General features: G+C 34.6%; 1 protein-coding gene across 1 annotated transcript in view; it reads left to right on the forward strand.

Moving 5' to 3' along the window:
- The first annotated feature begins 1,704 nt into the window (after nucleotides 1–1,704).
- tubgcp3 (tubulin gamma complex component 3) overlaps nucleotides 1,705–24,062 on the forward strand; it is a 28,352-nt gene continuing 5,994 nt past the window's right edge. The window contains exons 1-12 of the mRNA XM_016253538.1: nucleotides 1,705–1,780; nucleotides 3,622–3,689; nucleotides 3,791–3,874; nucleotides 3,984–4,183; nucleotides 5,824–5,996; nucleotides 6,430–6,542; nucleotides 8,790–8,915; nucleotides 9,424–9,492; nucleotides 9,774–9,906; nucleotides 10,849–11,015; nucleotides 17,129–17,239; nucleotides 21,297–21,405. Coding sequence (XP_016109024.1) covers nucleotides 1,705–1,780; nucleotides 3,622–3,689; nucleotides 3,791–3,874; nucleotides 3,984–4,183; nucleotides 5,824–5,996; nucleotides 6,430–6,542; nucleotides 8,790–8,915; nucleotides 9,424–9,492; nucleotides 9,774–9,906; nucleotides 10,849–11,015; nucleotides 17,129–17,239; nucleotides 21,297–21,405 — 1,429 coding nt within the window. The remainder of the gene's footprint in view (nucleotides 1,781–3,621; nucleotides 3,690–3,790; nucleotides 3,875–3,983; nucleotides 4,184–5,823; nucleotides 5,997–6,429; nucleotides 6,543–8,789; nucleotides 8,916–9,423; nucleotides 9,493–9,773; nucleotides 9,907–10,848; nucleotides 11,016–17,128; nucleotides 17,240–21,296; nucleotides 21,406–24,062) is intronic.

The raw sequence follows: 24,062 nt of genomic DNA on the forward strand, positions 1-24,062 counted from the left end.
CTCCTCGGCTACACCCACCCGCCCAAGGGGATTTTCAGCCCCTCCGGTGTACCCGGTGTCCGGTGACTCCCCATCCAGTTACTGCCAGTCAGTCAATCTCCCGCAACAAACCGGTGTAAGGTAATGACATGGCCTCTCAAGCGTGCTTTAGGACTGTGTGGTGACTTGAAGAATAAATAACTAACAACAACAGTAATAACACTACATTTACATTTAGTCATTTAGCAGACGCTTTTATCCAAAGCGACTTACAAATGAGGACAATGGAAGCAATTCAAACCAACAAAAGAGCAATAATAAGCAAGTGCTATGACTCGGGTTAGCCTAACGCAGTACACGTAACAAGTTGTGTTTTTGTTAATTATATAATAGATCAAAAGAAAACAAATCGATAGAATAGAAAAAGAATAGAGAAAGCTAGTGTTTGAGGTCTTTTTTAATAGAAAGCAAGCAGTTAGAAAACAAAGCGAGTGCAAGTCTTAAAGGGTCATGCTTTTTTTAAAGAAAAAAGAAAACAAATAGTTGAAAAAGAATTAGAATAGAGGGTGTTTGAGGGTCAGATAAAGATGGAAGAGATGTGTTTTTAGCCGTAAACAACGATAATAAATAAGCATAATAAGTAAATTATAATTATCATACTAAATATTAATTAGCAATAAAACACGTATCTATTGCGCATATGGGATCGTTATAATTCAATTATTATAATGTAATCAAGATAACAATAATAATAAATATCATGGCTGTTCTACTTTTAAATAATACAATCAACAACAGTGAGTAATTACTGATAATATTATATAATAATTATTAATCTAACTTTTTGGGTTGTTATGATGAATTGATATAAATATTGAAAAACTATCAAATTAGTTAAATTATTTCAATTGTTAACTAAATAAATTAAATTACTAGCCATTTACCACTTTAGCTTTTCATAAAAACTATGTTTTTGTTATTATTAGTCAAATATATGTCTCAGTACAATTAATTCAGCAAACCTACTTCTACTTTACAGATAATTACTGTGCAGTTTTTTATTCTGATTATTTCATTTTATATATATATATATATATATATATATAGATATTTCTTCTTATTTTTTTTTTATTCATTCATTTTTTTCATTGATGGACTGATGGACAGTCCTGTACACAATTCATACACGTATCAAAGCTGATTATTTACCCCTTTACAATTTTTAGTAAAATACAAAATTTTTGATTATTAATAGATTTAATCAATCAAGTTCTTCTTATTTTTTTTTTATTCATTCATTTTTTTCATTGATGGACTTGTTTATAGTCCTGTACACAATTCATACACGTATCAAAGCTGATTATTTACCCCTTTACAATTTTTAGTAAAATACAAAATTTTTGATTATTAATAGATTTAATCAATCAATTATTATTATTATTATTATTAATAATAATAATTTTCCAACATGTTTTATTATGTTATGAGTAACGTTTGTCGGGAGGAACGTTTTCCTAGGTCTCATTTCCCAGCCGGCTGTTTTTCCGCTGCGCACCGCTGCTGTATTTTCTGTTGACTGTCCGACTGTGGGCGCTTTTCGGCGGGTTCCGTTAAAATGGCGCTGTTGTTGCCAGGAGCTGAAACCCAGCAGAGGAAAAGCGACAGCGGTTAAAAACGCACCGCGGACCGTTTCTGCTCGCACGGAAGGTAATATATACGAGCACAATGGCGGCGCTTGATCAGAAATCCCCCAACGTGCTTCTGCAGAATCTGTGCTGTAAGATCACGGGCAAGAGTGAAGGTAAAGACACCATCTCATTCTGCCACACAGCTGCTAAAACATGATTAGTATGTGCAGTGGTGGACTAGGCTGTGAGTTTCGATGAAAACTGACAATGTGATGTGATGTGATATGATAATGTTTGTGATGGAGGGTCAGAGCAGCAGAGATGAGAGGCTGTAAGCTGCAAGCCTTGGAAAACATCAGGGGGATGCTGGATAAAACAGGGTTCCTGTTTCAAATGGCCCTTCTTGTCAATAAAGACCCTGATGCTTCAAACTAAAGCTGATATCTCATCTGTTATCAGCTCACTGCCGCTGTCATATTTCAAATGTAGGCTAAACGCGTCTCAGAGTCCACAAGAGACATAAACAAATGAGAAACAGACATTTCACTTTATTGTTGGACAAGAGACTTTAGAAACCGCAGACATACCAGAATATGGTCCCTGCTTTCAGTTTCCTTAAAAAGGACTTAATGTCTTATGTACAGTGGGGCAAATAAGTATTTGATACACTGCCGATTTTTCAAGTTTTCCCACTTACAAAGAATGGAGAGATCTGTAATTTTCATCGTAGGTACACCTCAACTGTGAGAGACCAAATCAAAAAAAAAAAATCCAGAAAATAACATTGTATGATTTACTGTTTGGTGGATCAGTGTAGTAGTTCCAATGTATACTTGCCCTGCCAATACGAATGAGATTTTATTTTTAAAACATATTTTTGTGTTGGTAAGAAATATGTTTATCATTAAACATTTATGTCTGTCCAAAAAAATAATTAAAAATGTGCTATAATTACTGGAAATTAAGCACAATAATAACTCGTGCTGAAAACTATAAGTTCACTTTGGCTGAAAAATGATGGCATATGCTGATTTGCTTCATTTTCAACCTATTCTAATACATGCTTCCAAAAGAAACCTTTCTCAAAATTTTAACAAAACCCCATCTAAGTTAGCCTTTACCCCCCCCCGCCATTTAACTTTTAACCAGATCATAACCAGACTTGTTTAAAAGTTTTTAAATTCTGTTAACATTTTTTAAAATTAATTTCACTATTAATTGTCATTAATTAATTTTATGGAATAAAATGTTTATTTACTGTTTTGTTTGTTATATTTCTGACAATGTATAATTATTCCAGGGAACTACTTGTCTTTACTCCTTAGCCTAATAAGCCATGCTTAAACCTTAATTATAAACTGTAGTTTAAAATGAATTATTTATTACATTTTTGTGAAGTTGGTAGACCCACTTTGTCATTTATGTTTTCTGTTCGAAAACATTAGAATTTGTCAGTTTATTTTGCCTGTTGTTGGTTTTGTTGCTGCTGCTATTAAATCAATTTAATAACTAGGAAATGTTTTCGGTCAAATTACAGTAATGGACATGTTTTAAAACATTTCTCCTGGGAAAATATTGTGATTTTTTTTTTTTTTAATTTTATCAAATATAATTTTGAAAGATGCAATATATTTTTATTTCTTTTATTTTTTGTTAAATAATATTGTATATTGGTAAATTAGTGTATGCAATTCATTGAAGTTTTGTTATTGAGACTATTTTAAATCTTATTATTCGTGAGTTAGCTGACATGGCATAAAATGATAAATCAATAGCATAATATAACAAAAACAGAAATAAACCATGTTGAATATCTGTTATCGGACATATAAGCATGCAAATAATCGGGTATAAGAAATTGATACTGGTCAGTCTATACTACAGTACTGGCCCAATAGTGCTAGTGACCATTCTATCAACAGCACCTAAACTCATTAGGCTATCCTTTAATATTTCTGGTTTATTCGATTAGGATGCAAAAAAAATAAAAAATTTCTTTTCTTATTTATTGTAGTGCTGAAACAAAGACGGGAAGCAGATGCTGCCCTTTTCTCTGAGTTGCACAGAAAGCTTCAGACCCAGGTCAGTATTCAGCTCAGTTATACATGATACATATAGATTAGATGTAATGGACGGCATGTGATATGGTTAAATATGCTAATTGATTTGTTTCTGGTGAACAGGGTGTATTGAAACATAGATGGTCCATCTTATACCTCCTGCTCAGCCTCTGTGAGGACCCAAGGAAGCCGTCTAACCGTGTTCCTGTATGTTCCTGAGATGTTTCTCCAGTTTTTCTGCAGATACTACACAATAATGTAGTAAAAATGATTTTACATTATGTGTAAGATAGAGATTCTTCTTTCCCCTCCACAGGTGTGTAGTTATGGAGCTCTGCTCGCCCAGGCTCGTGATGTCCACTCCACCCCGTTTTACTATGCCCGTCCCCAGAGCCTCCCGCTCAGCTACCCAGAGCGCTCAGCCACTGCCCATAACTCCAGCATGGCTACCAGTGGCATCAGCAGTATGGGAGTATTCTCGATCAATGGGCCTGGGCCGACCCCTCTGCTCACTGGGTGAGTGCCAGTGATGAACTGACTTAGTGAATGTTGTTTTCCATACAGTGAAAGCATACAGTGACCATGGGCTGTCCAACTCCAAAAAGGACAAAATAAGTGCCATAAAAGTCACACATATCACATGTTGCACCAACCTAGGTGTCAGTAACACTGATACATTTGTCATGTGATTGTGAAAATGAACTTGGTGCTTTTTTAGTCCGTTTTAGATTTCTTGACTCTTGTCTGTAGGCTGTGTGATCATTCTAGAAAAAGAACTAAATTATTTTTCCATATTTCTCTTTTTGTGTTTAAAGGAAGAAGGTCGGTCATACAAGTTTAGAACATTATTTACAGTGAGAAAATAATGACAGAATTTTAATTTGAGGAATTATCTTCAAAATTAATTTTCATGATGAACAGCTGCAATCATCCACTGTAAAATACATCAATGCAATGGCTGCATTTATTTGACCAAAAATACAGTAAAAACAATAATATTGTAAACTAGTAAAAACAATAATATTGTAAAATATTAAAATTTTAAATGTTTTCTGTTTTAATATATTTTAAATGTCATGTGTTCCTGTGATGGCAAATCAGAATTTTCAGCAGCCATTTCTCCAATCGTCAGTGTCATGTGATCAGAAATCATTGTGATATTTCTGAACACAGAGAGCTTTTGCAGATGTAGCATTTAGAGATCAATATCGGTTTATTGGTAGTATTTGATTGCAGTCCATTAAAAATGGTTCCATTTCTTTGTTTCAACACAAATATTTACAGATTTTTTTTTTTTTCAGTAATTGTCTTTTGTCTACAAGGAAAATGATCATGTCATGTAAAGAGGTTTTCACTTTGTGTGCTTACTATACATTCGCAAAAATGTCTTTAAAAAGTGAAGCTGTTTCTAAGCAAAAAAATCTAGCAAAATTTGTTTGCATGTGCTACTTGGTTTGACGTTTTGTTTTAGCACAATGTCTACACCAACATGACTAATATTGCTCGCATTATATTCATTGAAACAGTTTATACTGTAAGCAGCTGTTGCATCACATTGAAATGCACGCTATGTTTCATAAATGTTATTTATTTTCGATTGTTTTATCGTGCTTCATATAGTGCTTTAGCCCAGCAACAGCCTATGACAAATCATATGGGTTTTATTTTCTCTCCCTCTCTTTTAAAGTATTTTTTTTCAGTAATGCAGCTGTTGTATTTGTAGTATGTTTAATTGAACTGCTGTACACTCATCTATTATTAATGCAGCTGTCTAGCACCTGCAGCACTTAAGATATTTTAAATATGGCCATGTACTCCAAGCCCTGAATTAATTGATTACTGGATCCATTTCACAGTAAATCTGTCGAACCAACAGCATCATTAAAGTCTCTGAACCTCAGTGGCATTATTTGTTCAAAGCTCACCATTACAAGGTAATTAGTGAATTCCCACAGGTTTTGCTAAAGGGCGAACGAGTTTCAAGAAAATGGGGATTGAGATGAAAATTCATGTAGCAAAAAGGCAATGCAAACATTTTAGGATTTTTTTTTTTTCCACCTGTAGTGGAGTTTGGCTATTAAATGATGAAATGCAGAGGTTTTCAGATGAACTTGAGTGTATTTATTGGACACTTCTGCCACTTTTGTCATTTTCAGACCAGGACCCCAAGCTGTCGGTGAGTCTATGAGAGGGTCTCGTCTAGCCTGGACTCTCCCGGTCTCCAGTTCACCCTCTGGGGCAGCTGCTGCCCCTCGTCCCCCCAGTGGACCCTCTTCCAGTCCGGCACCCAAACTCCCACAGAGACAGAGACGGGATGAAGATGGCAGTGGTGAGTGTCTAAAGGAAATAGTCAGGATGTTTCAGGAAATAACTGGGTGATTATATACTAAAATAAAGATAGTATTTCAAAACTACAAATAGAAATGACTGTTTAAAACATGTGCAGAACACCAGTGACAGGTGCCTGGGAGTTTTATGCTGTAGATGCCATAAATGTTTCACTCTGAATACAAACTCTTATATTTAACACAAATTTTCAGTCGTTTTTAGGCTACTCTTGACTGATTAATTGTAATTTACATTTTATTCTTATCCTTTAAGAGTAAAAAAGAGAGAAGTAAGAGAGAACTATTTCAGAGGTGTTAAAGATGCAGTTGGCCTCATGGCATCTTTCTCTGTGCCAGATGTATGCGTGTGACCTTTACAGAACTTTATTTTAAATTCTCCCTTTTCACTGTATTTTTCTATCTCCTCTGACCCAGCTGAGATTGGGGAGGCTGCTCTCGTCCGAGACATTCTTTATGTTTTCCAGGGAATAGATGGAAAGTTCATCAAGATGTGCAGCCCAGAAAACTGCTACAAAATTGATTCAAAGGTGATTCTTTATTAGCTGTATCTTCCTTTCATTCTGGTCTTGTCTTTCTCTTGATTATTGTTCATTCGCTCACATGCAGTCTGTATAACTATAGTAACTAGGCTGTTTACGATTGCTGTGAAGCGTAAAGGAACAATCAAATGACATTTTTTGAAAGGTGCTTGTCACATTTCGAACCACTGTCACAATAACGGTTGGAACATAGATATATTAGAAAAATTCTAAATATACACTACCTTTCAAAGTAATGAATATTTTTTTAGCAGTATAAGAGATGCATTAAATTGATCAATAGTGACAGGAAAGACATTTATGTTACAAAAGGTTTATTTTTCAAATAAATTCGATTTTCATTGAAATTTGTTCATCAAAAAATCCTAAAAAAATACCGCATTTGCCACTAAAATATTTAGCAGCACAACTGTTTGTAACACTGATAAGAAATGTTTCTTGAGCAGAAAATCAGCAGATTATACTAATTTCTGAAGGATCATGTGACACTGAAGACTGGTGTAATGATGCTAAACATTCAGCTTTGCATCACAGGAATAAATGACATTTTAAAATATATTAAATTCGAAAACCATTTTACTCCTATTTGATCAAATAAAAGCAGCCTTGGCGAGCTTCAGAGGCTTCAAAAACGTTTTTAAACAAAGTATACCAACTTCAAAGTTTTCAAAAGTAGTGTATATTAGCATAAAATGATAAATGAAGAAATAATGTTGCAAGGTTGTTGTATAATTATGAATGTAGTTTAAATTTCACAAGAATATAATCATAAATATTAGCTTGCTCTGTTCTCGTAAAGCAGATTTTTAATTACCTCTCATTTAAATGGCACCACAAATAAAAAGCTTATGAAAGTTTATTTAATCGTAATGTACAGCAAATCGAAATAACGACAGCCATTCATAGTGACTATTTTGTGAAGAAAATTAACAAAGGGCTTTTTATGTTCTTCATTTATTTCCTTATCCACTTCAGCTACGGTACAAACACTTCAGATGTCAGACTGAGATTCTGGGAAGTAATTATGAGCAGAATGTTCTAGTGTTGCGCTTCTTATAAAAGTACTTGTAACGTGAGTTCTTATTAAACAAACTTAAGTAGGAGCACCTGTAGACACTTTAGTAAGTGCATAATGGGAAATATAGAAGCATTGATCTCATCATCAGCTGCTTCTGTCTGGCTACAACTAACATGGCCTCATGAATCCATTTGAGCCACATGGCTCCCAAGGTCTTTTCGTGTTTTTAAAAAAAAAATGTTATTCCTGGCAGATGTTGACCGTGAATCAGAGTTAATCGATCAGGTGTCTTTTTTAAGTGACACTTTTAAAATGGTGCATCTATTCGTTTGAAAAAGAACAATGTGCTTTTTATGTCCAGTGAGGTGTGCTGGATAAATAGACACTTTGATGGGCCAGAGCTGTTTGTGTTTGTTCTGGACGTCATATATATTGTACTCAAACCATTAGACCACAGATGGAGATGAATGCCTGAAGTCCTCTCAGAAAACCTAAAAATCTAACTATTTTAATGTCACTTTTTATGCATGATATGATTATATAAAGCATAGAATCAATATTAATATGTATGGGTATTTCTTGAAATTTAGCCAGAAGTCATTAGTTTAACTAATCCAACTAATCTATGGATCATTGTTTTAAGAACCTCATTTTTTGGCATATTCCCTTGTAGTTCTGTGAGAATCTGTAAGAATATTAACACTTATGGTATTCAGTCTGAGATTTGCTGTAGCTGCTTTGTCTTCGTCTCACTCTTGGGGAGAAAAGTAAAAGAGCTGGTTGTCTGTTTGGTAACCGTTTGCTTTGAAGGAATCTTGGTGACCTTTACAAGTGAACACTTAATCAAAGGCTTAAATGGGCCTTTTATTAAAAGTTATTAAAGAGTTTTTGTGTTGAATGGAACAGATGTTGCTCACAAAGCCCCAAAATAAGTGAAAGTCAAGATTAGCTAAAGCCATTTCTTCAAACTGAAGAGATGACTTTGCCACTGTGTCACAAGGGCAGAATACATACTGGCCAGTTCACAGGCAGCCTGCACTAAGACACACTTTCATTTCCCACACTTTCCCACTCCTTTCCTACAGCAGATATTTAAGTTTAATTTTTTAGAAATAAATACATTCTAGTCATTTTACCTATAGTCTGTTGTTATGGGATCATAAACTCCTGCTCTGCATTTTGTGAGAGAGTAAATAACTGTATGTTTTGTCTTATAGGTGCCACTGTGTAAGTCTCTAAGAGACACTAGCAGCAGGCTAGCAGAGCTCGGCTGGCTCCACAATAAGATTAGAAAATATACAGATTCCCACAGCCTGGATCGAGCCTTTGGCCTAGTCGGGCAGGTAGGAAATGTGACATGACAGGAAATTAACATAACATATATGTAACCTTAACCCCTACACAAATCTTATAATGCAAGATTATACATTTTAAATTATTTTGTTTTTTGAAAGAAATTAATACTTTTATTCAGCAAAGATGCATTAAGATGATCAAAAGTAACAGTAAAGACGACTATATTTTTACTATATATTTTTATTTTAAATAAATTCTGTTCTTTTGATTTCTGTAGAATCATGTGACACTGAAGACTGGAGTATTGATGCTAAAAATTCAGCTTTGCCATCAGAAGAATAATTTTTATATTTAAAATATATTAAAATAGAAAATAGCTATTTTAAATTTGAATAATATTTTACAATATTACTGATTCTACTGTATTTTTAATTAAATTAAATTAAAATATTTAAAAATTCTTACCAACACCAAACTTTTGAACAGTTGATTGTAGTCAGGAATTTCATACTCTATAATTTCAGTAACACTTTTGCTTCCTGTTTTTATCCTCAGAGTTTTTGTGCTGCATTGCATCAAGAGCTGAAGGAGTACTACAGATTGTTGTCTGTACTTCATGCACAGGTGAGTATATGGGACACCACTTAATGTGCAGGGGAAAATGTGTGTTTGACCCTGAAACATTCGTTTGCTCAAGCCTGAATTTTCCGCCGCTGGTTCCTACCTGAAACAATCTGCTGCATAATATAGTAAAGTAAAGCCTTGACCAATTTATGTACCCTGTCTTAAATAACCCTGTTGCATCAAAAGCAGCTTGTGAAAAGCACAATGAAACAACCAAGCATGAGAACCAGCACCATTTCAGTGGAAAAGCGGTAACTGACGTGTCGTGTATATGTGTTTAGCTCCAGGTGGAAGATGATCAGGGTGTAAACATGAGTGTGGATAGCAGTCTGACTCTGAGGAGACTGCTGGTGTGGACCTACGACCCCAAGGTTCGGCTGAAAACACTAGCCGCACTGGTGGACTACTGCCAAGGTTAGTGGTGGTACATCTCATTGATAAGATACAATCTGCAGCACAATACATTTAAAATGTAGTCTGCATTAAAGGAGTAGTTCACTTCCAGAATAAAAATTTACAGATAATGTACTCACCCCCTTGTCATCTAAGATGTTCATGTCTTTCTTTCTTCAGTCGTAAAGACATTGTTTTCTGAGCAAAACATTTTAGGATTTCTCTCCATATAATGGACTTCTATGGTGCCACCGAGTTTGAACTTCCAAAATGCAGTTTAAATGCAGCATCAAAGGGCTCTAAACGATCCCAGCCGAGGAAGAAGGGTCTTATCTAGCAAAACGATCGGTTATTTTCTTTAAAAAAATAATACAAAAAAAACTTTTTAACCTCAAACGCTCGTCTTGTCTAGCTCTGCGTGGACTCTGTTTTCCGGTTCAAGACAGTTAGGGTAGGTCGAAAAACTCCCATCTCATTTTCTCCTCCAATTTTAAAATCGTCCTACATCGCTGTTTTACCGTTTTTTGTAAAAGATGTTTGACCTTCTTTGCATGGTCACTTTGTAAACACTGGGTCGGTACTTCTGCAGCGATGTAGGACGAAAGAGAGTTTTTCAACATACCCTAACTGTCATGAAACGGAAAAAACAAGAGTTCACACAGAGCTAGAAAGGAGAGCGTTTGAGGTTAAAAAGTATATAAATTGTACATTTTATTAGAAAATAAATGATCGTTTCGCTAGATAAGACCCTTCTTCCTTGGCTGGGATCATTTAGAGCCCTTTGATGGTGCATTTAAACTGCATTTTGTAAGTTCAAACTCGGGGGCACCATTGAAGTCCATTATATGGAGAGAAATCCTAAAATATTTTCCTCAAAAAACATAATTTCTTTACGACTGATCATATTTCACAGTAATAAGGTGCATTTTAGTGCAAAGATTTGATTTCAGATAACTCTCTCAGGGCGTAAAGGAGGAGAGTTGGCCTCAGCTGTACATGCTTATGGAAAGACGGGTGACCCTCACATGAGAGCACTGATCCAGCACATCCTTGGTTTGGTGTCCCACCCCATTCTTAACTTCCTGTATCGCTGGATCTACGACGGGGAGCTGGAGGATACGTACCATGAGGTCAGGACTCACACACACACACTGCTTGTCTTTGCAAAGTCACTCCCAGATATCCTTGTTAGAACTTGCTGTATGTGTCCAGACTGTAATTCATTATTTGAGCAGCTACTTTAAAGTCAGCACACTGCAAAACTATGTTCTCTAATTTTTACTTAGTGCCTGTCATGTAGGCCTGGTCTAAATATTCAGAATTCTAGGATTTTGCTGGCAGTATAGAATTAGGTGAGTATATCATAAAGTGATTTTATTAGCTTTTATTAGGGGCCAAGCTAGGGATGCGCCGATCCACCTTTTTCGCCTCCGATACCGATTCTGATACCTAGGGTTCGGTATTGGCCGATACCGATCTGATACCAGTGAAGATTTTTTCCTCCATTTAAATAAATGTTGAATTTATATATCTCTGTGTGTGGAACTGATAATCATTCTTTCACAATCTACTAGATACAGACTACTTCATTATAAAGAAAAATTAAATGAACAAATATGAAAAAATATAGGCCTATGTATATTTATAATCTATGACAAAAAATTATCATAAACTAGGTTAGTGGATAATTCGGCAGCAAAAGTTATTCTAGAAAAATACAATAATTTTAGAAATCCAAACATTTAGTGAAAAAACAATATTTTGTGGGGAACAAATAAAAGTGTTGCACTAAATATGATAAAATGTTACACATTGCTATTTGGATTATAAAGTCCATTCATTAAAAACATTCTATATGTTTAAGTATGTACTATAAAATTAAAATACATTTCTTTTGAATGTATAGCATATTTTTTAATAAGGCAACAACATATGATAGATACGATAAGACAAAACAAATACAGTGCAGCACGAACTGTTTTTACAAAGTCTATGAGCACGAAGCGCTTACAATATGCGCATCCGGTGTGCAGAATGATGCGCTTGAAGCAACACGTGACGCCATGTTGCTTCAAGCTCATCATTCTGCACAAAGGGAAGAGAAATTGATGCGTAGTGTATTATGTCTGTGCAACAGTTATTGAGCCTTTCTTTTAACAGTTTTAAATATCAGTTACTGTGTACGTTAAAAACAATTTATAGTCTTTTCTACGCCCGTGTTTTGTTCTCACAGACACCTGGTAGCAAGTAACAAAACAACATTAAACTCCGGCAAGAAGATAAAGTCCTTTTTGCAAAATCATAGACATGTATTTACAGATCAAGTATAATGGGAACACAGAATGATCTTGGAGAGAGCTTTACCGAGCTGACTGCTGTAACTGAACACGACCAGGGTTTAAAGGCTGAACGAATGACTGGCAGCCGCAGCGGAGAAAAGAGTTTGTGTGAACTTTAATGTAAGGACTTAAATATTCATATGTAGCTCACATTAAGCTATCGTATGGCTTCAGAAGTAACACAGAATAATTCGCACAATCGGGGGAAAAAAATAAAAAATCTCAGATTTGGATCGGCCCTCTCTGACCGATACCCGATCCGAGAAAAATGGCTCTATCTGACCTGATACCCGATATGAATATCGGATCGGCGCATCCCTAAGCCCCTATTGTATCTATACTGATTCTTCTTCTTCTTCTCGTCCAATGGAAGCCTATGGCAGCCCTATGAACGGAACATAGGAAAATGATGAAATTTGGCACACTTGTAGTGATGGCCATGAATAGTGATCTGACCAACTTTGGGGTCTCTAAGACCAACTCTATAGCACCACCACCACTTCAAAAATTCAACATTGAAATGGTAATAACTCTTGAACCCCTAATTCTAGAAAAATGAAACATAGTACACCTGATTACTCTCCTCATGCTGATCACATTGAATATCTTATCTATAATCTTGTCTATAATCTACTAAATATAGACAACTTTCTTGTAAAGAAAAAATAACAAAAGGAAAAAATATATATAATCATAATCTATGACAAAAATACTATTATAAACGAGGTTAGTGGATAATTCAGTAGCAAAAGTTACTCTAGAAAAATGAGTGCACAATAATTTTATAAAATCATTATTTAGTGGGGAAAAAATAAAAGTGAATAAGTGTTAGACTAAATCTGGTAAATTGTTACACATTGCTCTTTGTATGGTTGTAAAATACATTCATGAAAAAAGTAATATATTTATATATAAATATTTATAGGGCCTACTATAAAATTAAAATACTTTTTTAATGTGCAACATATGATAGATAAGACGAACAAGAAAGGCTATTAACTAATAATCTGTCATTATTAACTAATAATCTCATTGTGCAAAAGTATTATGATATGAAAGGCTCCAATAAAGAGCGGCACAAAGCGCTTATGCGCATCCCGTGCGCAGAATGATGAGCTTGAAGCAACACGGAGTCACAGCGCTCCGCATAGAAAAGTTCAAAGCACAAGAGACATTGATGCATAGTGTATTAAATCTGTGCGATAGTTTATTGAGCCTTTTGTTTTATCAGTTTTAAATCTCAGTTATTGTGCTCGTGAAGAACAATTCATAGTGCTCTCTACTTCAGTGTTGTGATCTAACACGGTAGAAATTAACACGATTTAGAAACACAACGAAACTCCAGCAAGATAAAGTCCTTTTAATAATGTATCTTTATTTACAGCTCAAGTATAATATTAGGAACATTAAATCATCTTGGAGAGAGTTTGAATGTTTGAATACTGTATGGAGGATGACAGACGAGTTTACGCGAACTTGACTTAAATATGTAAGGGATAATCAACGGCTAGCCGTGCATTAAAGGATTTTAAATGCACGACGTGGAGGCAATGAACTGCCCGACGCGAAGTGCATTTAAAATCCTTTAATGCACCGCTAGCCGTTGATTATCCTGCTTATTCCATGGTCATTTGCCAAGTTATAGACAAGTTAAAACTAGTATTGCTCTTTGCAGCACAAAATTTGACCGAATGGGTAAAAATGACAGTTATTTTCGTCAGTTACGGCACGTTAGCTCTAGTATTCTGCCCGCTTCAAATCAGACACAGAGATGAAATAGTGTGGTAAGATCACATTTATTTGAATGAATTATAGCATGTATTTCAATTAATTATCGATCGAGAGAGAGAGATGACAGTTGTGTGTACCTGCGTGCTGCGTCTGCGCGTCTCTCTCTCTACAAACAATTACTTCAGAAACAGCCATTTTACCATTGTTGCTGAGGAATATAATGTAGCGATCTAGTATCTAGGCTATTTTATTAATAAAAATCGCGGGGAAGCGTGGACAACAAGTTTGTGTGTGTGCAGCGCAATCTGCGATCTCTCTGTGTGTGTGTGTGTGTGTGTGTGTGTGTGTTAGTGTGCATCAATTAAAGCAGCGCATTAATATAGAACGGTGATTAAACTGACTTGGAACTACCTGTGCATTAAATGGTTTTACTGCATACCCGCCAGCCAATCAGAATCCAGTATTCAGACAGACCATGGAATAATCATCTATACTTCACATTAAACTGTGGAACAGTTTCAGAACACTTGGAATATAGTGCACGAAAACTTTATGGTGCTTTGATGTTTTTGTGGCTTTCGTGGGGCTTAACAATAAAACAGAATAGTATACGCAGAATATCGGATTTGGATCGGTTTTGATCCAGCAGAAAATGCCATTATCGGAGCGAGAACTGAATATCGGATCAGCGCACCCCTACTTTCATGTTGTAGGTTCGAGTCTCACGTGGTGCAACTTTAGAAAATTGTGCTATGTTGTGCTGTTTTGATTACTTTATTATCCAGATCCGCGTTGTGCAAATCTTTATTTATTCCTGCTCTGCACTGCCGCTACAGCCCCTTCTTGGGCTTGGCCCAGCATCACTGCTTGCAGTTATATTTTTTAAAATATTTCTGTTTATCTTTCATTTATTTTAATTTTTATTTGCTTTAGTATTGTTTGTGTAGTATTATTTTCAGTTTTCATTTTAATTTTAGTAATTTTATTATGCTTTTGTAATTTTTGTTAGCTTTTATATATACAGTAAATATATATATATATATATATGTACATACATACAGTGGGTACGGAAAGTATTCAGACCCCCTTAAATTTTTCACTCTTTGTTATATTGCAGCCATTTGCTAAAATCATTTAAGTTAATTTTTTTTCCTCATTAATGTACACACAGCACCCCATATTGACAGAAAAACACAGAATTGTTGACATTTATGCAGATTTATTAAAAAAGATATATATATATTTTTTTTTTTTCTGTTTAGCTTTCATTTATTTTTATTAAATTTTTAGTGCTTCAGCTTTAGTATTGTTTGTATACTATTATAGTTTTTATGAGCATTTTACGCGCGCGCACGTATATGTGCATGAAAATATTTTTTTATCATTAATTTGTATTTATATGCATACATATGTGACTCGTGCTGGCAAAATGAGTAGTAATGCGCACAGGCTAATTTTGAGCTACAGGCAAAAAAATGTTTTGCTTTTGATCGCATTTGAGATTTTCACAAAAATTTGTTTATGAAGCCCTCGTCTAGCGATCCCAGTGCTCCAAATAGTAATTAAACATCTAAAAGTCTCTTTATTTGTAAGTTTTCTGAGAGGAGTACCTTTTCTCCGCTCGCTTCTCGTCCTGCCTCTCATCCAAAGCGCAAGCATAAAGATGCCAGACACCGTCGACGCTCTATCCCGATACACATATACACAGATTTACAGTAGGCTAAATATATTAAGTATTCACGCAATCAAAATCTGTTATATCTTAAGTGAATATTTGGGAAACTTTTGGAGAAATACACTTGTTTCTTTCTTAGATTTGTTTATTTTTTGCATCGGTTCTTATTTATAACAACAAAGATTAAAAGAAATGGCTATATTGTGATTATTAATCTAGTAATGATTATTAAGAAAAGAAGTGGGGGAAAGATGTAATGTAGCTGGGTGATTTTGCTTTGGAAACTTCAGAAAACTTTAAATCAGTTTTTCTCAAAATTTACTTTGCTGACTCCATCGACTTCAAACAGCTGTAGCTCAGTCATTTTTTGTCCGATTCCAACAAATCATGCATAATTTTGAAGGTCTTTCAATAGAAAATGTAAAAATAAAAAATGACTTGTCACAGCACAGGTCACATATATTGTTCCTTTAGTTAATTTAGTGTAAAAAAACAATTTTACAGTAGTTTTTTTTCTTATTGTTTTTTAAATTATATATTTTGTAACTACTTGGTTGAGTTGTAAAAAAAATACCACTTAATCAATATAAAGTTAATAATTAAATAAAAATTAAAAAACTTTATTGGTCTTTGTTTCACCATATAATTGAAGCTAAGCTCAGGCCAGTGTCCTCAAATTGACTCTGTTGACTTGTGCACTGTTGTGTGTCTGAGAAAACACCTGCACTTGAGTGTGATTTAGTGTTCTAGACACAGTGAACCACAGTCTCCTACACACAGACACTCAGATGAGGACAGATGAGGTGCGCTAATGGGCCCGTCTCCTTCCACTTCCTCTATGGCCTTCTTTCTCTTTTTCCCTCCACTATCACTCTCACGTCTACTTCTCCTTGTCCTCCACCATTACTAAATAGTGTCAATGAATCTTTCGTTACTTAGTCTATGCCCACTCGACTAAGTCTGAAGTCGTCGGGCATAGAAGACTTATCGCCCAATCAACTCCCAGCTTCCCCTCTGCACAGGCACCAATCAGACGCTCCTGCCTGTAATCACAGGATTTAATCTCGCCCTCGCTGAAGTGTAACAGGCTTTTTCACAGTGTAAGCAGTGTTGAGGGTTGAGGTGACAGAGAGGGTTATATCACTAATGTACCCATCGAAGCCGCTCTCCTCCTGGGCCAAGGGTTTACGAGCTCCTCGTTTCGCTCGGCATCGTTATTCTTGGCAATAGTCATTTTAATAGTTGCCGTGTTGAAAGTACTGATGAGCTCTTCTGCGTTCGTTCCCTCCATCTGTGTAATTACCACAGAAGGTCATTTGTTGTGTTGCAGCAATAGATGACCAGTCCTTGGAAGTCATTTATTTGTCTTTGAGCTGCAGTGATTTTTCATCAGTGTAAACATTATGAGTGTGTGTATGTTACAGGTCATAGCATAATAACTTTCCTAAAACAAAAAAAAAATTAAGATCTCCATCTGACTATCGAAACCTGTGTTCAGTTCTTTGTAGCCTCAGACCCAACGGTGAAGACAGACAGACTGTGGCATGACAAGTACTCACTGAGGAAGAGTATGATCCCTTCCTTCATCACCATGGATCAAGCCAGGAAGGTACAGCACTTACATCATAAGAGTACATCATGTACTTTCATTTCAGAGTACATTGCGTATTTTACATTGATGTGAACAGATTTTAGACTTTACATTACATTGACTTAAACAGATTTTAGTCTTTGACAATCGGAAAGGAGCACAAACCTAATGACTAAGTCACTCAGATTTTAGGTCACTCCACACAACACACTTGACGACTGGCGCATCACGACTGGACAAATTCTGCCGAACTAAAAAACAAAACAAAAAAATAACAAAAAAAAACGCAGCATCTACCTGCGCACCCGCCTCACAACACTGCCGACAACACCGGTGCTTTTATTTGAACCCTTTTTTACCTATTGAAACGTTAAGGTTTGTTTTACTTTTCTTAGTTTATGCTTAATATAACAGAAAACATGAGCTTTCCTGCTATGTTGGTGTTCCTAATAAATGTCACAGCAATGTGTCTTGAATATGTTTTGCATTATGTCCGATGCTTCTCTTTCTTTTTGGAATTATTGCGTGAGTAGACACATTTCATTATGTATTTTCAAATGCCTATAGGTCTAGGTTTAATTCCCTTAATTATAACATTTCTAGTGCTATTTTTAAACATTTATTCAAGCAATAATATATAAATTATCTCATGTAGGTCTATGTTTAAAATCAGGGATTAAAAATTAATTGGTAAAAGGGTAGGCTATTTTTTTGTTACATTTCCAGAGTTACCTATTAGAATGAAATAAATCATTAGCCTACTTAATAAATTCATAGCACTGTAACTTCCTCATCCATTTGATACAAAACTATTTTATATATATATATACACAGTGGGTACGGAAAGTATATAGAGAGATAGAGAATAATTTTATTTGGTTATATTCGTAATTTATTAATTTGTTTTATTTAGTTTTAAAGTAGGCTATAAGGGGAGCGCGGGGCACAAAGTAACCCGGGGTTAGTTGTAACACACGTAGTTTAAATATTTCCATACATACTAGCGTAACAAAATTTACAGTATTTACTGTTATTTACAGTTACCATATCAACATTATATAGAGAAAAAAGAGTGCACCAAAATTCAAAAATCTTTTGAAGATATCGCTGAACATTTATTTTACCATAGTAAAGTCTTAAGTAAATTTTTCATTTGAATTTTTATTATTCATTTAAAATTTTAATCTCCAATCTGTTATTTATTAGTTTAGATTTAGATTTGATTACTAGCGGAAGACGCTAACCAGGTTTAAATTCCAGTTGCGCAGATGGGGTACGTTGTAACACTGTGTTACAATGTGCCCCGCTATTATTAATCTATGCTATTCTATGACATTAGCAATGTAATTTACACACTTTACTTTAATTAATTAAAATGAGAAACAACAAGAAACAGGAGAATAAAGACTGACAGTCAATATTTAATGTTCAGAAAATTATTATTTCAAGACATGTAAAGGATTTTGGCTAATTTATGTGGGCTGTCCCAAGCCTGGTTGAAATGTGTTCATTGTCAAACTCCAAAATCAGATTATTTTTAATTCTTAAAAAACGCCATTGTTTTATTTTATTGGCAAAATATTTTAGTTTGTCTTGTATATTTTTTTCATGAGATCAGATAACATTTTAAGCTGTCATATGGTAATGTTACAATGTGCCCCTCAGATGTTACAATGTACCCCACCTACGGGGCATGTTGTTACATTTCACTTCCATTTTTTGACGGTAAATAAAGAAAAACGTATACACTAATTATGAAAAAAGCGACATATTTGTACTAGACAAGTGTGAAATTACTGTGGATAAAAAAAAATTATATTCTGAACCCCATGTGGATTTACACAAACTGAGAAAGTCAAAAAGTGTTATGTTGTGCCCTGCTCTCCCCATTCGTTTATAGGTGTGGGAATCACTAGAGGCCCCATGATACGATATTATCACGATACTTGTGTCACGATATAAAATTATTGCGATTTTAAATATATTGCAATTTATTACCTTTTTCCAACTTCAAATTATGTCCCCAAATGAAAACTTTGGCAACATCTGTTTTAACTAAAAAGAAACATTTCTCAGTTTGTTTATCTCACTTCAATTTTATTGATGCAGTGCAAAATGGGATTGTCAAGCAAAAAAACTGACCAACACTTTCATGAAAACCTGTCATTAATGTTGTGTGCACCTGACAAACTCAACTATTTGTATTAGTCTAGTCAAGTCAACCTTAATTAAATGTAAACAGGTATGCACTGCTGTGCTGCTACAGGAATTTTGACCAATGCCCATATTCAAAAACTTTTTGTACCAGGTCAAGTTTTTGAATATTGGCATTGTTCAAAATACCTGTGCTGCTACAGGTATTTTGAACAATGCCAATATTCAAAAACTTGAACTTGTACAAAAAGTTGTGCAGACCCTTCAGCAATTGGGGCATTTAAAAGTAGATTACTGTTAAATTTAAAATAAATAAAACATAGTCTTACATTAAAACAAAAATGTTACATTTAAATTAAACATACTCTTAAAGTAAACAATGTGCTACAACAGGTATACTATGCACTGCTGTGCTCTTAGAGTATTTTACTTTCATTTATTCCATGGTCTGTTGGAATTCTTGATTCTGATTGGCTGGGAGGTATGTTCAGGTACAGGTAGTTCCAAGTCAGTTTAATCACCGTTCTATATTAATGCGCCACTGCTTTAATTGACGCGCACACACACACACACACACACACACACAGAGATCAGAGATCCCGCTGCACGCACAGAAACATTCAGGAGTAGGCCAACATAAACTTGTCAACGCTACCCAGTGACTTTTATTAATAAAACCTCTTAGATACTGGATCACTTTATTATAATCTTCAGCAATGAGGAGGTGAAATCTCTGTTTATGTAACTAAACTCACAACTTCATTGTTTGTAGAGAGATGCACAGACGCAGGTAATTCACACACACAACTGTCATCTTTCTCTCTCTCGAACAAGCAATCGATAATTAATTCAAATGTTATAATTCTGTAATTCTATAATTACGTAACTGACGAAAATAACCATCATTTTTACCCATTCAGTCAAATATTGCACTGCGAAGAGCAATACTAGTTTTAACTCGTCTATAACTTGGCAAATGGCCATGGAATAAGCAGGATAATCAAGGGCTTGCCATGCATTAAAGGATTTTAGAAAAAAAACTCAAGACCACCATCTAGTGAACTGTAAAGAAATTGATTTTATTACTCTACCAAATGGTATAATAATGATGGTATAAAAGATCGATACTTGGCATCCGTGTATCGATACAGTATCGTGATGCTATGCTGTATCAATTTTTCCCCCCACCCCTAATTCGTTATGTTCGTATATTCGTTATGAAGAAAATTCGTTAGCATAGCCTAAAGTTGATTTAATATTCTTCATAACAAATTTTAAGAAGTTAAAAGTTAACAAAAAATGGAATTAGCTTGTAGTCTATAGATAGGGCTATAGGCAAAAACATTTTCTTAACTTTTATTAGACTGCAAATCGAAATAAAAGAATTCTTGATAATCTTTAAAATGAGAGAATCACTGACATAATTTAGGCTATTACCTATTTTCTTCGACTGCAAAAAAACAAACTAGGCCTATTTAAATTTGTATTTATATATACATAATAAATATACACAGTACACACACATATATTATGTAAACAAAAACTTTTATTTTGGATGCGATTAATCGTTTGACAGCACTAATATATATATTCTAGCAAATAAAATTTAAATCATACATATTATATAATACAAATTTATTTGTTTTTTATAAATGTATTATTATTATAATGCTCAGTTTGTTGCTCTCCAGTTAAAATGTGTGCAATGAAGTATATAATAGCGCACGTCTCCTCATGTTTGACCTAACCTATTATTAACCACCCAGTACAGACTAGGAAGGATGTGTATTTTGCGCAGACAAGCGCCACTCACACGTTCTTCCAATTTGGTTGTTTAATGCAAGACATTAACTAATAGTGAGTCATTTTCAGACTGAAATGAGCCTGTAATGATGTTTTCTTCTCTTCTGTCCTTCTCCAGGTGCTACTCATTGGCAAATCCATCAACTTCCTGCATCAGGTGTGCCACGACAGGACGCCGCCGGGAAAGATCATGCCTGCCTCCAAATCCACTGACTCTCCCAAAGATGGTGAGCTAGCGCTAATGCAGTCGCTTAAAATAGCTGCGTTTATGCTAGCTAATGTGATATTTATGGCTATAATGGCAGCTAATAGTTAAATAACCTGCTGAAAGCGAGGGATGGAGAAAGAGGAGAGAGAAGGATTGATCTGTTGTGGAGGAAAGTGCTGTTTTTGACCGCCTGTCTGTGGTGTAGTTCTCAATATCGATGCTGGCTGTATTTAACATCTTTGCTAGCATGGCTAATCAATGCTCTTAGCCTCCAGCGTACATCTCTGTCCTTCAATGTGATTCTAGAAGGTTCTTTATTTTCTGGTGTTTTGTCCTTCTTTCTTTCTCTGCATTGACTTTGTGTTTTACTTTTTCTGGCCTTAAAGCTGTTTTGTCTTTACATGTATATCCTTTGTATAACCTTGCAAAAACTTTCTTTTTTTTTATGTGGCAAAAATCTTTCATGTTTACCATAATTTTGTAATACTTTTATAACACAGTCATGGTGATTATAGTTTCTAACTTGTTTTGTTGTTTTTAAAATTTACTTCGAATTTAAGCTTAGTTTTAGTTAGTTTCAGTGTATTTAATAGTTAAAGTTTATCAGTTAGGGGTGGGCGATATACCGTTAGACACAATTAACCAGTAGAAATTTGTCAACCGGTAGAGATTTTGGACTATCGTCTCTATCGCGGTTATACGCACACGTGGCATTGCTGTGCTACTTCGTCACAAAAACTAGTGGTCGAGGCCGATATAGGCCTTGAACGGTTAAATACACACCCTTGTATGTGTCAAAATGGCAGTCTTTGCAAGTATCCTCATAAACACAGCAATTTAGGTCTTACGTGAAAGCAAACAGCTGAGAAAAAAAATGCATGTGTAACAGTATTGAATCCGGACAGCTCTTAAAGTGACAGCAGTCTAATATTCCTGCTGTCTGTCATTCATGATAATCAAACAACAAAAGATAAGAAATCTCTCACTGCTCTTGACTAAATCATAAATATAAATTTAATTTACACAGTAAAGAATATGCAGTGTTTTTATACATTTGATTACTTTATGTATATAGCATTTCTTATTAATTTGTTTTACTGTAGTTTTTTTGTCTTATTTTTTGTAGTTAGTTTCTTATTCTTATTTAATCGCTGACTGTTTATTTGTCTTCAGTGAGCTTGAGTTTGTTGTTTTAATTTAGACTAGTATTCGTTGTTTGTAATAATGACGCTGGTGACAAGAATTTAAAAAAAATTTATGTAAAGTAAAAATATCTATATTGCGCGATATATTGTTACGGTGGAATAAAATTACTTACATTTTTGGTCATCGCCCACCCCTACTGTCAGTTAAGTTATTCTTTAACTATTGTGTTATTTACATATAAAATTAGAAATCTTTTTATGTATACTAGACAATAGACATGTGCCGGTATTCGGTAATTCGATATATCACTGTAATGAATATGCACGATATTGTTATCGTGGGCACTTCAAAATACCCTGAATTATTATTTATTTCACATTTTTCTGATTTTTTTTAATGCATTTTAAGAATATTTTCCCCATCAACTGGCCATAATGCAAAAAAACATTGTATGCTGCGTGAAAGATGCATGCGCACTCTCATGTAAACAAGCACGGATGAGAAGCGCATGACGGAACACGTGAAGGAGACACGGCCTGCGTCCCAATGTGCATACTATCCATCCTAAATTCTATGATATTAGTAATTTTCAATACTATTTAGGGCAGATAGGGTGGATAAGTATGCACATTGGGACGCAGGGACGCTGAATGAAAACGCACATTTACTCTGACAGCAGATGGAGCTAAGCTACAGAAATGCAGCCGTAACCCCTGGAAACAAAGCAGCTTGCACTACTTTCTAAAACATATTTAAATGGTTTAAACCATAGATACATGGTTTAAATAGCCATTCAGATTATTGTATTCGCAGTGGTGTTCATCCCAGCACCAAATACTTAAATATTTGGACTTAATTGGCTATTTATTTTCAATCTTTTTTTAATTTTTTATATATATTTTAATTTGGACTACAACATGCCCTAGATATTGTTTGAAAATGTTTTGATTCTTTATAGTTTGGTCACACTTTAGGCTACATTAAGGCTATATTAATTAACATTAGCTTAGTTAATGCATTATTTAACATGAACTGCCAATGAAAAAATCTTCTAAACATTCATTAATCTTAAACTAACAGTTGTATTTTTTTTTTACAAAGATTAATAACTTCAGTAGCAAATGTAGCTGTTGCTCATTAATTGTTAATGCATTAACCTAAGGTTAACTGATGAGATATTGTAAAGTGTTACTTATTGGTCTTTATAATTCTTTTGCTCTTAAATCAGTGTGAAATTTTTTACTTCATAAATGTTTTGTATATTACTTTATTTTATGTGTTAAGTTATTAAGCCTGTTATAGTTTGACAAAAAAATTTTGCAACTAAATTTATGATAATACCGTATACCATGATAAAAGCATTTGCAATTAATCGCAACATGACAATTTCATACCGTCATATGCCTAATGTATACAAAAATCACAACTAAAGGAATAATTTGCTGCTTGGTGGATAGAAAACAAGATGCTGAATGCGTGTTAACTACAAAAAGATTTCAGTTTCACAATTTGTGTTTATTTTATTTTAGT

The sequence above is a fragment of the Sinocyclocheilus grahami genome, unplaced genomic scaffold (genome assembly GCF_001515645.1).
Source record: "Sinocyclocheilus grahami isolate Dianchi unplaced genomic scaffold, SAMN03320097.WGS_v1.1 scaffold1188.1, whole genome shotgun sequence".
NCBI classification, from domain to species: domain Eukaryota; kingdom Metazoa; phylum Chordata; class Actinopteri; order Cypriniformes; family Cyprinidae; genus Sinocyclocheilus; species Sinocyclocheilus grahami.